At 40.8% G+C, this 15,226-nt stretch overlaps 1 protein-coding gene across 4 annotated transcripts in view; it reads right to left on the reverse strand.

Annotated features, from left to right (window-relative positions):
- GLI3 (GLI family zinc finger 3) overlaps positions 1-15,226 on the reverse strand; it is a 318,105-nt gene that overhangs the window by 298,495 nt on the left and 4,384 nt on the right. For all 4 annotated transcript variants that reach the window (XM_027539184.1, XM_027539181.1, XM_027539182.1 and 1 more), the window contains exon 2: positions 4,626-4,789. In XM_027539184.1, coding sequence (XP_027394985.1) covers positions 4,626-4,749 — 124 coding nt within the window. In that variant the 5' untranslated portion in view covers positions 4,750-4,789. The remainder of the gene's footprint in view (positions 1-4,625; positions 4,790-15,226) is intronic.

Below are 15,226 nucleotides of genomic sequence, written 5' to 3' on the forward strand. Positions count from 1 at the left end.
GATTAGTATCTTGCTGAACAGATGAGGAAACCGACACTTTGAGAAGTGAATTTGCCCACATTCACCAAGCTAAGTCCTTGGTGTTGCCAAAACTCAGCTCAAACTTTCAGCCCAAACCCTGGGCTATTCCTATCCAACACTGCACAATGCAAAACCATGTTATCTGAGAGTCCTTTCCGTCCATCTGTCCATCTGTCATGTGCCAGGAAATGGGATGTGGCCAAGAAAAAAGGGATTGAACATCTAAAGGGACAGGCAACCTAAAACTCACAATCTACTGGCTTTTTGGTATGAACCATCCACCCATTTCTGAACAGAATTAGGTCTATAAACTCTTACCATAAAAAAGGTCAAAGAGACAAGAGATCCTGGTGGTGAGCAGCTGACAAACTCCCAACTTTCAACAAAATTCTCAGCTATCTTATTCCCAGCAAGGAGACCAACAGATATTCCAATTAATACTCATAAGAGTTATTGGACAGTTTGAAAGAAAATCACAAGGCCAGGAAGCAATCAAAAGTTAAAGTTTTTTTTAAAAAAAGCATCTCCTACATATTTGCCGACCACAACACTTTCCCCTTAGAAACCTCAAAGAATTTTTTTTTAAGCAGAGGAGAACCAAGCACTTCTTTTTGAAATAATCAAAGGGAACAGGGAACTTCCTGTCCCTTATTAATCTATCAGCTTTGGTTTCACATTGCATCACCATTAAGATAATACTTTCTGCTTTCTATCACTTTAAGGTATGTTCCCAATAACTATCAGATCTGATAAAAGATCCCCAAGACCAGGACCTACATACGTTTATTATTAGTTACTTTCTTTTTCAAAGCAGAGTAGTAGGTTAATGAGAAATATCAGATTACCTCTTAAAAAAAAAATCATAAACCAAAAATGAGACAAAACACCTCACACTGAAAAGTCAGCATTTGCAATCATCAAAGGAGATTTAACAGGACAATGAGAATGTTTAATACACTGGGACATCTAGATTAAAAAAAAAATGTCCGTTATTTACAAAATACAACATGCAGCTTGGAAACTAATGAATTCATTCCAAAAAAAACCCAACAAAACAGATCATTAAGGCATTTAATTTAAGGCACTAGCATATTAACAGATTGAGATTTTTAAGTAAACAATGACAACTAATATCTGAGTGCATACTTTATATGTGAAAGACACCATCCTGGATGCCAAAAATGATCACTTACATGTCAACTGCACTGAACAAATGTTCAGAAAACTAAATGTCCTCTGGTCATTTATGCTTAATAGATAACACTAAAGCTTAAGATCAAACTATAGCACATGAAACATACACTGTGGTTCCTGAATAAGTGTAATGAATGCTTCATATGTTGATAAAGGTTCTTAAATGTTACAAAAATCAATTTGGCTCCACATAAGGTACAAAACAGCTTTTCACTTGTGCTATTTTCAAGTTCAATGTCGAGGCAAATCCTTCCTTAAAATGTTGCTTCAGGTTTTTGAACCATACCTTTTGGTTGTGTGTATGTGTACATTTAAACAAAACATATGACTGTTATTCTAGAAGTAGATACTCAGCTGAGAAAAGTAAGAAAACAAATCTGTAAGGACATGCAGAGGAATGTGCGTGGTTTGGCTGGAAGGCTCCACAATCAGGAACAAACTGCAGCACATAATGGCTGGAAAAGTTAATTAAGTCAACCCTACACAGCGCCAATAACAAAAAGTTTTTGTTTGTTTTCTTTCACTCTTGAAATTGTGGGTGGGGGAGAGAAAATACACAGGTTATGTCCATAATATATCTTGGTATGGAACTTATTTTTAATTGTTTATTTACAAATCTCTAAATTTCACAGCTTTGTAAGGAAAGGCTAAGAACCCTCTGGAAACAGTAGCAATTGGTACTACATATAGTAGGATCTAACCAATTTTCATATCCTTTTTGTGAACAGCCTCAGTAAAGGTATCCAACCACTTCTGAAATGTTTCAGAGAAAAGACAGAACTGACAAACAGATGAATGACCGTGGCAATGACAGTGTGCCAACCTTTAAAAGCCCACCTCCCACCAACTCTAAAACCCAAATCAAACCCAGACCAAAGCCCCCAGACTAGCTATGGGACCACAACTGATAGCAAAGGGCAACAGGCCACCAGGTAGAAGCTGGCAGAACAAAGAAGCTGGGCCATTCCACCCCGAGCATAAGCCTAGTCCCATACCTCTAGAGGCTCTGAACTAGTTAGATAGTTAGAGGCCTCCTGCAGAGAAATTAATATTAAAAAATCATTACCATTATTAGCTTTGCCTATGTAAAGCCAACACAAGGAAAGAAGTTTATTTTCCTTCATTTTACTTTTTTTTGCCTTTAAACTTATTTGCTGGTTTCCTTGGAACCTTCCAGTAGGATGGATGTTTGCAAACACCACCTCCATTTCCCTTTATTTGATCAGCTCTTTATGCTATCCCAAAATAAAAAGGAGTAATTCCCTTACCAGAAATAGAACATTGGAAAAAATGGTCAGCGCTCACAGGGCTCTAGCAAGGCTATCATTCAGGCAGGAGCCCTGCAAACCTGACTAATGAGCTTTTGCCCCCAAATAGGATGTTTTACACCCACTAGAGAGTACTTCAAGAACCCAGCCTGATCAGGGTAGAAAACCCATGGAATTCAGATTCAGTCAGTTCTGTGGTTATCTGGGACTCAAGGACTAACTTGTGTAAACTGTGACTACTCCTTCCCTGGCTACTCTTCCCCAGTGGCTTCCTGGCTGCCAGGAGCTGATTAGGTTAGCACTGTTCCCGGGCACCCGAAGGAAGTTAATGGGGACAACTCATGATCAGAGTGGCTCAAGACAAATGTGGCAGCACCAAAAACCTGCCCAGGATGCATTCTGGTGCCAGAGTGGCTGACTTGGCAGCACCTTCACCAAGGATAGCTCACTGTGGTTACTCTGCTGAAATTCACAAAAAGGACAGTGGCTTATGGAGGCTCCAAGTGGTGTGGCACCAGCTTCTACCCACTTACACGCCTCCCCTGTTCTCACGCACACTTACACACAGGCTCACCCATTCACACACACTCACACACACCACTAAAAAATTCCTATTAAAATTCCCAAATCACCTACACGGCATAGACTGACTCTAGGTCTGAAATAATAGGCATGTCCAATTTTTACAAATTCCAGAGACAAGAAACAACGGCCATGGGATGCTTTTTTAGGGAGAAAATATGCCTTCTATAATTCCACTGGAGGAATAACGCAAAAAGTTGGCTCCATTAAAATAAGCTCTAGTCTTGACTTGAAAGATCACAAATCAAGGAAGAAATAGAGACATTTTCTTATGTATGTAAAGTAAATTCATTATTTTAACTCAGATATAAATGGATCTCCCTATAGATCAAGTCAAAATGGGACTCATTAGTCAGTAGGTTTAACACCAGTCCCTCCCTTCGCCCACCCAAGCCGGCAGTGCACATTGCTGACATTGGGGAAGAGGGACAGGTGAGCAACACATAGGCACAGAGAGCAGGACCAGACAGTGCCACAGATCAGACAGGAAGGTGCAGCTTTTTTACTGGATGTCTGCACTTACAGCCTATGGTTCTGGGCTGTTAACTTCCAAAGCAGATTCTGACCCTCCCATTTCATTGCATGTAAAAAGTTAGAAATCAACCTAGTCAAATCTTTCTTGGAGTAAATAAAACCCAAACCCACAGGGAGGGAGGGAGCAGGTTGGCTCAGTAGATCCAAATTCATTTACCCCGGTAGGCAGTGTCCAGGCCTGGGAGAGCGGACTAGCCCATCCTTCCCAAGGACACATGGCAAAGCAGAGTGCAATTCATGAAGGCCAAGGGTGGCTATGAAATCTACAGAAAGCTAAGGCGCTGATGGTCTTAAAGCAGGGACAAAAAGCAAGGACGGGAAGTAAAGGTTACCATTAACTTATTCAGTCTGTTTTTACCAGAGGTGGGGTCTGGAATTTATTTTCAAGGCTCCATGCTTAAATTGAAATGCCTCTCAGCACTATGCTTAAAATATTAAAACATATAGCAAAGAGAAACAGTGGCTCTCTGTTATCTCTGAACGCAAATTAAAGACATTACCCCGCATCTCAGAAACTAGATGAGGCTCAACCTTCAACCACTACTGAAGAGCCAACCATTAACAGCTTTTAAAATCTTTTAGAGTGGACTCCTTAGGGTTTGGGGGGTTGGCAGGGGACCTTCTCACTAACTTGGACAAGACAGCGCTTGTGTCTTTTGTAGTAACTAATCACTAATTATCCTGATAAGTGGAGACTTCCGATGTGAAATGCAAAGTATTTTGAAGTCCTGCCAGAATCATCAAGATGATTTCCAAAATGCCAAAACAGGAACTTCCTATAATAAATAACCTATCACATTTACATCTCAAATTAGAAAATTTGGAAGAAAACATGTAGTTTCACTGCCAAAATAGAGATGCCTAAAGCTTGCCCATCCCAACCCCTCTCCCCACCACCTCCATTTATGCTCTTTAGCCTCTCAGAAAACAAACACAGGTCCAGGTGCAAATGCTCAATTCACGAGGAATGCCAAGCGCAGAACAGGACTGCAGGCTTGGCTGCAGGTAATCTCCGTGGCCGCTCACCATTGGAAGTGGTGCTGGAGGCCACGGCTTTCTCGCTGACATCTGGCCGAGTGGGGCATTTCACTATGGAATTCTCCACTTTCTTTTTCTCAGTGGTCGTCGAGCTCTGGGACTGGGCCTCCATGACGCCTTCTCATTCCTTCAGCTCTGGCAACCAGGAATCCCTGAAAAAAATCCACAACAGCACCATCAACCTCAAATAAGATGGAGGAAAAAAGAAATCCCAAAAGCCACTTCACCTGTCACCTGAGGAGCATCAGCCCATTCAAAATCAGCCTAAGCATCAGCCTACAGCATCAGCCAATGTGACATCTGGACATCCCTTCCCCACAAGTTTTCTTACAAAAAGGCCTCAAAGTTCTGGTAACAAGCCAGTTGAATTCTGTCTACGTGTGCAAAAGGAGGACAGAGGCACTTGTCTATAATGTGGGACTTTTCCCAAAATCGTACTGGGCATTTCCTATTAAACAGTCTAAGTATGTCCATTTTCAGCTGTGATTATGGTGAGAAACCCAGTGTCACATTACTCCTTTCAGCCACATATCCAAATGTCTCCGACATTTATAAGAAGTTGGCTAACTTTATAAGAAAGGGAAGTAAGACAACTTTCTAAGCCAGGGACAGTTTTTAGTTATCAATTAGATGTTTTAAAGAGTGACTAACAAGGCCTTCCCTGCCATCCAGTGGTTAAGTTTTCACCTTTAAATGCAGGGGGTTGTGGGTTTGATCCCTGGTTGAGGAGCTAAAGTACTATATGCCTCATGGCCAAAAAGCCAAAAGAAAAAAAAAAGAGAGAGAGAAACAATGTAACGAATTCAATGAAGATTTCTAAATGGGCCATATTAAAAAAAAAAAATCTTTTAGAAGAAAAAAAGAGTGACCAACAGTTTCTCCCATCCAACTCTAACTCAAAGCTTTGAATCAGAGGACTCTGGTCAATGATTTTGCTTTCCTCACTAAGATATGTGAACTGCAATACACCTCTTAAGTCTAATTCATTCAGGAAAACCATATTCCTGAAGCTTTCTCTAAACAGCAGAACATTTCCATTCACTGAAGTTACGTTTTTAAAACGACAAGGTGACAGAACAACACACTCTGGATCCCACAGGAAAAGGCAAAAGATCATGGACAGCAAAGGCTAGAACCACTTAAGAAAAATTAAAACTCAGCTGAGGAGAGAAACTGGAGAAGGCAATGCCACCCTACTCCAGTACTCTTGCCTGGAAAATCCCATGGACGGAGGAGCCTAGACGGCTGCAGTCCACGGGGTCGCTGAGGGTCGGACACGACTGAGCGACTTCACTTTTACCTTTCACTTTCATGCATTGGAGAAGGAAATGGCAACCTACTCCAGTGTTCTTGCCTGGAGAATCCCAGGGATGGGGGAGCCTGGTGGGCTGCCATCTATGGGGTTGCACAGAGTCGGACACGACTGAAGCGACTTAGCAGCAGCGGCAAAGGCAGGGCAGTTAGTCTGTTTTTCACTGGTGTCATTCATGTGATAACCAACCCAGCTCATCATTCATCAATTTTCACTGTTTGGTTCATGTTTCTTTTTTGCAGTCATGATCCACATCAACAAAGAATACAAGAAAAGACAAGTCCCCTCTCTACCATGTTTCCCTCAAGTTATCTAGATTGTGGGCATTTCTTCCATGGAGTCATCTGCCTATCTTCTACACTGAGCAGATACTACTGTGTTCCATCAAAACAATTAGTGAAATAAACTAGGCAACTCGGTCATGGACTAAAAGTCTTAAAGAAACAGATGGAAGATTCTTAGCCAAACTTAACTCACATTTGCAAGGAACTGCAAATACTTTCTTTATAGTACAAGAAATTCATAATAACTAACTGGAAAAGCTGACGGCCCAGAGGCCTCATGGCCCGGAGCAAGGGCTCTTCCAGTAATTTCTACATCTTCTCCTTGATTATCCACTGGCATTCACTGAAAAGCACACAAGTTATTTAAGAACAGCTTTTCTAGAATAAAAAAGACAAAAAGACACCCTAGGTTAAATTTACATATCAATTATAAGATCCACTCCAAATTCAGAAACATCATTCAAAGAGCCCAACAGATCACAATAGTGAAAGACTATAGGCCTTCTTTTCTGAAGGTTGCCATGGTGCACAAGTCAATGGGTAGGGCCTGACTGATGTCCCCTGGAGCTGGTAAAGAAACCACCTGCAATATGGGAGACCTGGGTTCGATCCCTGGGCTGGGAAGATCCCCTGGAGAAGGGAATGGCTACCCACTCCAGTATCCTGGCCTGCAGAATTCCATGGACTGTATGGTCCACGGTGTCACAAAGAGTCGGACACGACTGAGTGACTTTCACTTTCCCTCTCTGTCACAAGACAGTGTCACACGGTGGGACTTAACCTTGGGGGTAGTGGGGTGTCCAATCTTCTTTAAGGAGATGTTAAAACTTATGGATCCTCTCCCCCCAGGATATCCATTTTTTTAATAAAAGACATTTAATATTTACTTTTCTTTATTTATTTGGCTGCACCAGGCCTTAGTTGTGGCATGTGGGATCTAGTTCCCTGACAAGGGACTTAACCCCGGCCCCTTGTTTTGGAAGCTCAGAGTCTTAGCCACTGGATCACCAGGGAATTCCCCAGAATAGACTTAAACACACAAAAAACTGTCCATTTGATTTTCAAGGGATCACAGGCCCTCCAACGCAGATCAAGAACCCTTGAAAGAGAAATTCTCAACCATCCCTTCTAGCTCTACCAAACCCAGAATAATTCTTTAAATTTTTTGAATGCTCCCCCAAAATTGATTTATACTTGATCTTAGCCAAAAGGCCAAGCAGGGATCTAAATTGATTTAAATATCATGTTTAAAGCATGCAATTAAAACCATTCAACCTCATCCACAGCACTGTTTGGGGGTAGTACAAGCGCCATCTGAATCAGCCTTGTTTTGTTTCAGTGAAACATTCAGAGTTGCCAGCCTAACCCCAGATGCTTGGAGGTGGCCCCTGAACCTCTATTTCAAACAGCAATGGTGATTATCAAGATCACTGAACTTGCAGACATGTTTTTGTTCACCACTCTGTACTCAATGCTGTGGGTCCTCATTGAAATCTTTGCAGACTGGATGAACTAAAGAATGAAGTGCTGAATTCCAACAGACCATCCCAACCACCATCCTAATCAACTCTGCATAAGCCTGGAATCTTTGCTGAATGTCTGTCTTTTCCTCTAGACCCTAAACTCCATGAGGACAAGTCCCTGGCTATCTCCCCACCACCTCTTACCTGTAAGAGTGTTTACTAAGTAAATACACAGTCCAACAATGATCCTGTGACTCAGTTCATCAGTCTTTAATCTTAATTGCCACTGACTTAGCTATGTATCTTTTCTTTTGTAGCCAGTATTTCTTTGTAAACTGGAAAATTATGTAAAAACTAAAAACTTTAACAGGAATATTTAATCAATCAAAACACTCCATTTTCAACCATTTTGCATAAACAGGCACTTATCATAACTGTTTCCCTCGAAACACACATAGAGTTTTATCAGTGCAATCTGGATGGAGTTTACTGATACCAGACACAGAAATCAGCTAATGGAATAGGGAAGAAGAAAAAAAAAAAAAAAACCAAGAGATGGGATTCTTGGTAGGAATTCAGTTTGTCTCTTCCTTAGGAGAGGAAACTAATTAATCGTAGTGAGGAGAGGAGTCACCAAAGCTCCTTGACAAACTTGGTTTTTGTGGAGTTGTTGGTTTTCCCCCAAGCAAAGGACTTCATTTTAACAAAGCAATAAAAACCCTCCAAATACTCATCACCAGAGAGAGGCTCCCAAGAAGAGGTAAAGCCCCAGGCACTGATTGAAATCACACTAATTAATGGTCTTGGAGAATACTAATTTCTCCCCCATCCTCCTGTTCAAAATGGATTTTTTTAAGAAATAGGCCCTTGGTCACTCAGAAGTCTACCCCCTTCTTCTATTTTGACAACTTATTTTTGGATCTCATTAGTTAGTAACTAATTATTTAAAAGTGTGGTTTATGCTTGGAACAGGGCTATAAAAATGGCAACTTGCCAAGGCAGACATCTGCTTCCTGTATATCCCTATAAATTATATCGGCTTCTTTTAACTGATAAAAACCCAACTTTGTCTCTGTCAGTTACAAAGGAGAAAGTTTTCACATTCGAGACTCTCACACCTCGTCAAAACTCTGCCTGAAGAGTTAGTGAGCAGAAAAGAGTCTGCTTCTAGCTGTGGTCGCAATTTTTTCATAGGATGTTCAGCCGAGTTGGAAAACTCAGTCCTCAGCCCTGAGATAAAGCAAAGCATGAGGTACAGAAGTGACCAGTAAAAATTCCTGATGGAATCCTAAAATACACACAACTAGGGCAGCAGCCTACAGGACTCCTTTTAAAACTTGGCATTTCTTAAATAATAAAGTAGAATTTATTTAGAACATAACTCTGAAGGAAAACTTCAGTTCTGCTTCACTTCAAAGATTTTTCTCTGAGGAAAACATATCACTGGTTTTTAGATGTGAATGAAATGCGACTTTTAGACCCAATTCCTTTTCTTATAAAGTCAAACTGTTCTCCTTCAATCCTTTTCACCACTGCATTACACACAAGATTTGCTGGCATGCCCCTTGACTCTTTATGCTTAGGAAAACAAAAAATAGAGAAGGAAAGAAAAACTATCTGTAGATGATGTTTTGAGTCCTAGCAGCTTGGGTATATGAAAAAAAAAAAAAAAAACGAAGAAAAACTCCTCTAATAGGCCTGCTAAAGCTTGAAGTTTCATAGGTAAATGCAGGAATGAAAATGCCTTCTTGCAAACAAACAATCCTGGCTTTTCCCCATTCAACTATCTGTCCCCATCCTTCTGTAATTTCCCCGAGGCCTAAACCCAGAGCACAATTAATTCCGGACCCTCTTTTAAACCTAATCTGTTACTAGCAACCTGCCCACAGGTGGGTCTTTCCTTTCTAAATTATAAATCTTAACTTGCATCAAAAGAAGACACCGTGTCCTGGAGTCACTGACCATGTGATGCTGCAGCGCACATCTCCACTGGAAAGTCGGCCAAAGAAAAGCTGCAACATATACCAGTTCCGAGAATGGGGGAGGGGGGTCTGCATTGGAAATAGCACATCCCCCACCCCACCAAGCCGCAAGAGTGACCCTCCCTTTAGAGTGGCCACTTGGAACTAGTAAAAAAGAAACTTTCATCTTTGCAAAGATGTCATTTTGCATTATATATATATATATATACATATATATATATTTTTTTTTTTTTTTGAGTCAGCAGTGGGTTGTGGTCTGTGCCGCCTGGGAGCGCTTGCATCTTGCGCTTCCACACCGGCTTCCCTTCTGTTCCCTGCACGGTTTCAGGGTCCGTGTCCTCGAGCCCCGGCGGCCTCTCCATTCGCGGTCTCAGATCTTGCCGCCGCGGCCTCGGGGCGCCCGCCTCGCCATAAGTTCCCTCCCCAGCGCGGTAAGGCCCAGCCGCGCAGCGCTGGCTCCTTGGAATAGGCCGGCTCCACTCTTATCCGCCTTCCAGAAGCGTCACCCCAGCGAAAGGGCAGGCTAGAGTCCGGACGATCAGAACCCCGCAGAGCCTCCGCAGCCAAAGGAGCGGCCCTCCTCACTCTGCATCACCCAGATCACCCGCTCCCGGGGAGGATTCGAGAGCACTGGAAAACTCTGCACAACTGCTCCGGCAGTATCCCCCGCAGACAGTGGTCGGCAGCGGCCCTGAGTGCAATCACATGGCTGCTTCACCGACTGAATTCAGGGAGATGCAACTTTCTGGGCACTTGGCAATGCAATACCCTGTGTGTCGCTCTACATTAAAGGACTGGGGGACACTTGACATCTTCAAGAAACCGCAGTGGCTGGGTGCTTCACATAACCAAACTTCTAACTTGCTTCAGAGGCTCTTAACCCGGTTCCAAATGTGTTCCTTCATCAGCTGCCCTAAACCGATGAGGTGTGTGAGTGGTGAAGGGGCAGACCTATCTCATGGGCTTTCTGTGTGCCAGTCCTCAGTGGAGTTCCGAACTTCAACCACGAAGCTTTATATAATAAATGGAGAGCGTGAAAAATCACCATTCTGCCTTTCCCCTTGCAGATCTCTGCAGTGAACCCTGGAATGCACACATAAGCAGGATTCTGTGAATGAGTTAAGTCCTTAAAATGTTAAAAAAAAAAAAAAAAAGAAGAAGCACCATTGCTAAAATCAACATTTGAAATGATGTTTGAACTGTATAAAATGACCTTCTAATCGAAGGTGAAATGAGACAGTAATTCTAAACTAATAATGCATCCTTTGTGAACAGCAGACTACTTTATCGGTTTCCCTAATCCAGCTGGTTTATTTTTCAGTGTCCTGAATTTGGGATTTTTTTTTCTTGATGCATTTAAAGATTTAAAACAAGTTAAAAGCCTGATTAGTGGCAACCTGATCAGTTTCTGATCAGTTACTGCCAAGGCAGGAAGAAGGCATTCTAGGAGACGGGGTGCTTTGAACAGCATGGCGGATTAGGCCTTCAGTGAGAAATTATTCCCTTCAACTCAGGGAGCTCTTGCTGAAGAGAAATAAAGCTTTCCTCCAGAGAAAGTATCTTTACTTATACCTGTCCATATGTTTATAAACTGAATGATCTTCCTAATATGCTGTTTCAAAAATCCAGAAGGAACCTGTGTAAGGATTTCTAAGGTGCTTCCATCACATCACTGAAAAGTGACATTTCTCCCACCTGTATTACTTACTAGCAGATTAGCGGCTTCTTCAAGATGCTAGTCTTGGAACAACCATTTAGGTAAAATTTTCTATTAAATAGTTACACCTTCCTGTAGCATTCAAATTCAGTTCCTGAAGAAAATGGCTGCTCTAGGAAAACTTATTTTTAAAAAATCAAAAAGCACAAACTAATACCGATTTTAACTTTAAAGCAATTCTGGAAGTGAGGAACAGCATGAGTTTCCATGAGCAAAATTTAGGGAATTTGAAACATGTCAGTGGGTTTCATATAATCATGCATTATAGAAAATCTCTTATAGGTTTGTAATATGGTTGACGCTTCCTGGCACTCAAGATATCTTTCTGAACTTAAAATCAATTAGATATGCATAACCTCTGTAACACACCAAGATTTTCCAAAATTCCTATGGCTTCCTCTCCCTTCCCTGTCTGTAATGTCTTTCTTTCCTGTAAGCTCAACTTCGTAAGTTCTTAATGAAATCTTCATGAATTTTTAACTATAACATTTTTAAATGTGCAATTATTTTACATTTACATGTGATCATATTCCCCCATAATTAGGAAAACCAAAAGCCTTAACTGCAAATAAGAAAGCTCCTCCCTGTTCAAGTCACCAAAAATGGTCTTTGGTAACCTAGAGGTCCCCAAATCTGCTACCTATTTTTTTCAGATCTATCTTTCCCAGTTTCTGAAGCTCCTAATCTCAGATAAGTAGTATCCATGATAGGCCTACGCAAATAGAATTACTTGAAAAGGGAATGGAATTAATCTAAGGGAAAATAAATGCCTGTCTATGGATTAAGTGAGTTTGGTTTTAGTAGATTAACTACATCTCAACTTTTTAAAAAGCCATATATTTAACTTCAACTATTGAAAATCTTATTTGACATGAAGTCATCATTGCTACTAGCATTAAAATCACAAATGACGTTTTGTATGCCGGTTTTCCTTTTCTGCTATGTGTACTTAAAAGCAAAAATGGTCTTTAAAAGGAAAGACCATCAGCTAATCTAACTTTCTCAGATGTTTATGAGAAACATCTGAAGGATAAAGGTCTCTATTTAATACTTGTTAGTTACTGTTTCTGAGTTTTGCAAAAACTTTGAAACATCAGGCCAGTGTACTTTGGTTTAGGTTTGAAGGAAGTGCCCTGCATAGCAGGTGCTATTAAGGAATGAGCTGACACCCCCATTTTCTGTGAGTTTGCTGGAGACAGACAAGCTTCAGACAGAAAAGGAGATCTATAAGTCAGTTATCAGTCTATAGATCAGCTAAGCTCATGAAAACTGTTATTTCCCTTAAACCTACATATGTCACAAAAAAACAGCACGACTGATCAAAGATGCCCCTTGTCTCACTTCTCTAAAGTTTATAGGAATTAAAAGTCTTCAAACAGTTTCAGAAGGAAAAAAAATGCTAAATTTAAAAATCACTCTAAGAGAACTTCTATAACTTTTGGTGCCCAGAATTAAGTGTGCCTTGACAATCAAGCTTAAGGGGATAGAGTCCATGTTCTATGAATAAGAATTTACCTTTAAACCATCACAAATATGGGGCTAATACCTGCTAGGTGTTAAAATCAGCTTGGAGATACCCCAAAGGTACTAATTTTTTCGGTCTGGTACTTTAGCCTCTGTACTTTAGCCTCCTGATTTTTAAAGTACAGATTCTTGAATCTTAATTGCAATGTAAAAAGCACAGTTTTCAAAATTTAAGGATTTTAAAATCACAGTTTACTCAGTAATAATTTCTGAATTATTCCTGATCAGCTCAGCCTATAAACTACAGAATTCTTCAGCTGTCTTATTTTTCACCTCCTGCCCACCAATCATATACAGAACTGCCAATGAAAACTATACCAAACAATGCCAAACGATGCACCCTCCCAATGAAACGCCCTGGTGTGGAATTTCATTGGAACCTCACATTTCAAACAGCAGATGTTGTCCTGAAGTGGCATGGCCTGGTCCATGCTCCATTCAGGGTTCCATACATCTTAGTTCATTTAGGCTTCATTCAAAAAAAGTCTCTTGAGACTGAATTATTCTTTTTCAAAATATCACAAGATGAAATCAAGAATATGGTTTCACTGCCTCATTCCTTCATTACAGCAATTTGAGAGTTAGTTTTCATCTGAATTGTGAGTTTTCAGTCTCTTTTTGTAAAAACCCATGTAACATACAATTCTGGAGTATTTTTAGGTGTTTTACACCATCTCCCCCAAAAGTCCAGGGAGCTAAAGCTGCAAATTTCCACAAGAAAATTAACAAATAGGATGTCACACTGGGTTCTGAAGGTACTTCCAGAGACAGATTTAAATAAAATGACACTTAGCTCCTATTATTTAATTTCATTCTACAGCATAAAAATCACCCAAATACACAATCAGATGTTTAAAATATACTCCTGTGTCACACACACACACACACACATATCACCTCACCTCCCTTCCAAAAAAAAGGTAAAAGCCCACTAGCTGTTTGAGGCCAGCAATCAATCCAATTTACTGCAGGTACAATTTATATGTACACTGCATGCCACAACAAAACCACAGTGTGATGCCAACAGGGCCCTTAAGAAAGTTTCCCCCTAAATCTCTGTAAAGAAGCTTTAAAAGAAAGCAAGGATTACAGTCAGCTAGAAGGTAGGGAGGGGACTTACCTCAAACCCAGCCAAGCGGAAATCAGAGCAGTAATTCTACAAGTCGACAGAGTACACTTTCAAAGCTATAATGGTGTGAAGAAGTGCTGGGCACCATGGCCTGAAGGCAGCGCTAATACACTGATGACTGATGGCGGGGCCCGGGCAGACAATGAATTTGGGGCTTGAAAACTAACAGAAACCATGCAGCACTTTGACAAATGGGCTTTCACAATTTCATTCATTGAATAACCTTTAAGCACAAAATTGGCTCGAGTTCTCCTGGGAATTATGTGACAGGTCGTTGGACGATGATGTAAGTATTTTCTTTTTTAATTATGACTTGTATGCAAAATGCAAAAGCACCCTAACATGAGGACACAACCTTAAATGCTGCAGATGCATGTGTGGAGCTCCACACAATATTGCCTTTCAGGAGGGGGGCTGGAATGTCCCAATGCCACCTTATTAACTAGGTAATGGCCTGTTCATTCAGTTTCTTTAGAGAGCCATAGATTTTCTGGGACGTTTTGTCGGATTGAAATATACACACATGGAACAAAAAACACTTTCACATTAAAAAAAAAAAAAAAACAACCTGAAAGTGGTCATGAGTAGCTAAGTGTGGCACTAAAATATAGTGCATTAGAATTACAAGTAGAAAAAGTCTAATTTTAAGGTGTGAGGCAAAGGAAAAGTGCCTTGAAACAATTGAGACACCACATAAAGTTTGCAGTCGAATACACTTGCCAACACAGTTAACATTCAATTTCTTTCCAACGGCTCCCCTCCCTCTCTTTCCCTGTAAAACTAGCCCTTCGATGGAAAAATCATAATTTTGGCAATTTCGAAAGAGAGCATGAAATACCCAGTGTCTCTAAATTAACAAGTACCACTTACTCCAGGCAGCATTACCTTTAACAGCTTCTAAAAACTTAAGAAAAGGATCTTAAAACAGGAAGCTTAGTGAGCTCATAAAACTGTTGTTGGAGCCAGGAACACATAGCATATTTAATCTGCAAACTGTGCGAGTCTACAGTGATTTCAGCAAGATCTGAGGCATGCCCTCAAGGTTTGCTGGGATCTGGGATTAGGGGGTTGATAAGAACCTCTACTGCCCATGGACATGTTTTTCTTCTGCAGTTAAACACAAATGCACAGAGACATTTGACTGCTGCTTGGCGTTACTGCTCAACTTATAAAAAAGC

Source organism: Bos indicus x Bos taurus, chromosome 4 (genome assembly GCF_003369695.1).
Source record: "Bos indicus x Bos taurus breed Angus x Brahman F1 hybrid chromosome 4, Bos_hybrid_MaternalHap_v2.0, whole genome shotgun sequence".
Lineage (NCBI taxonomy): Eukaryota > Metazoa > Chordata > Mammalia > Artiodactyla > Bovidae > Bos > Bos indicus x Bos taurus.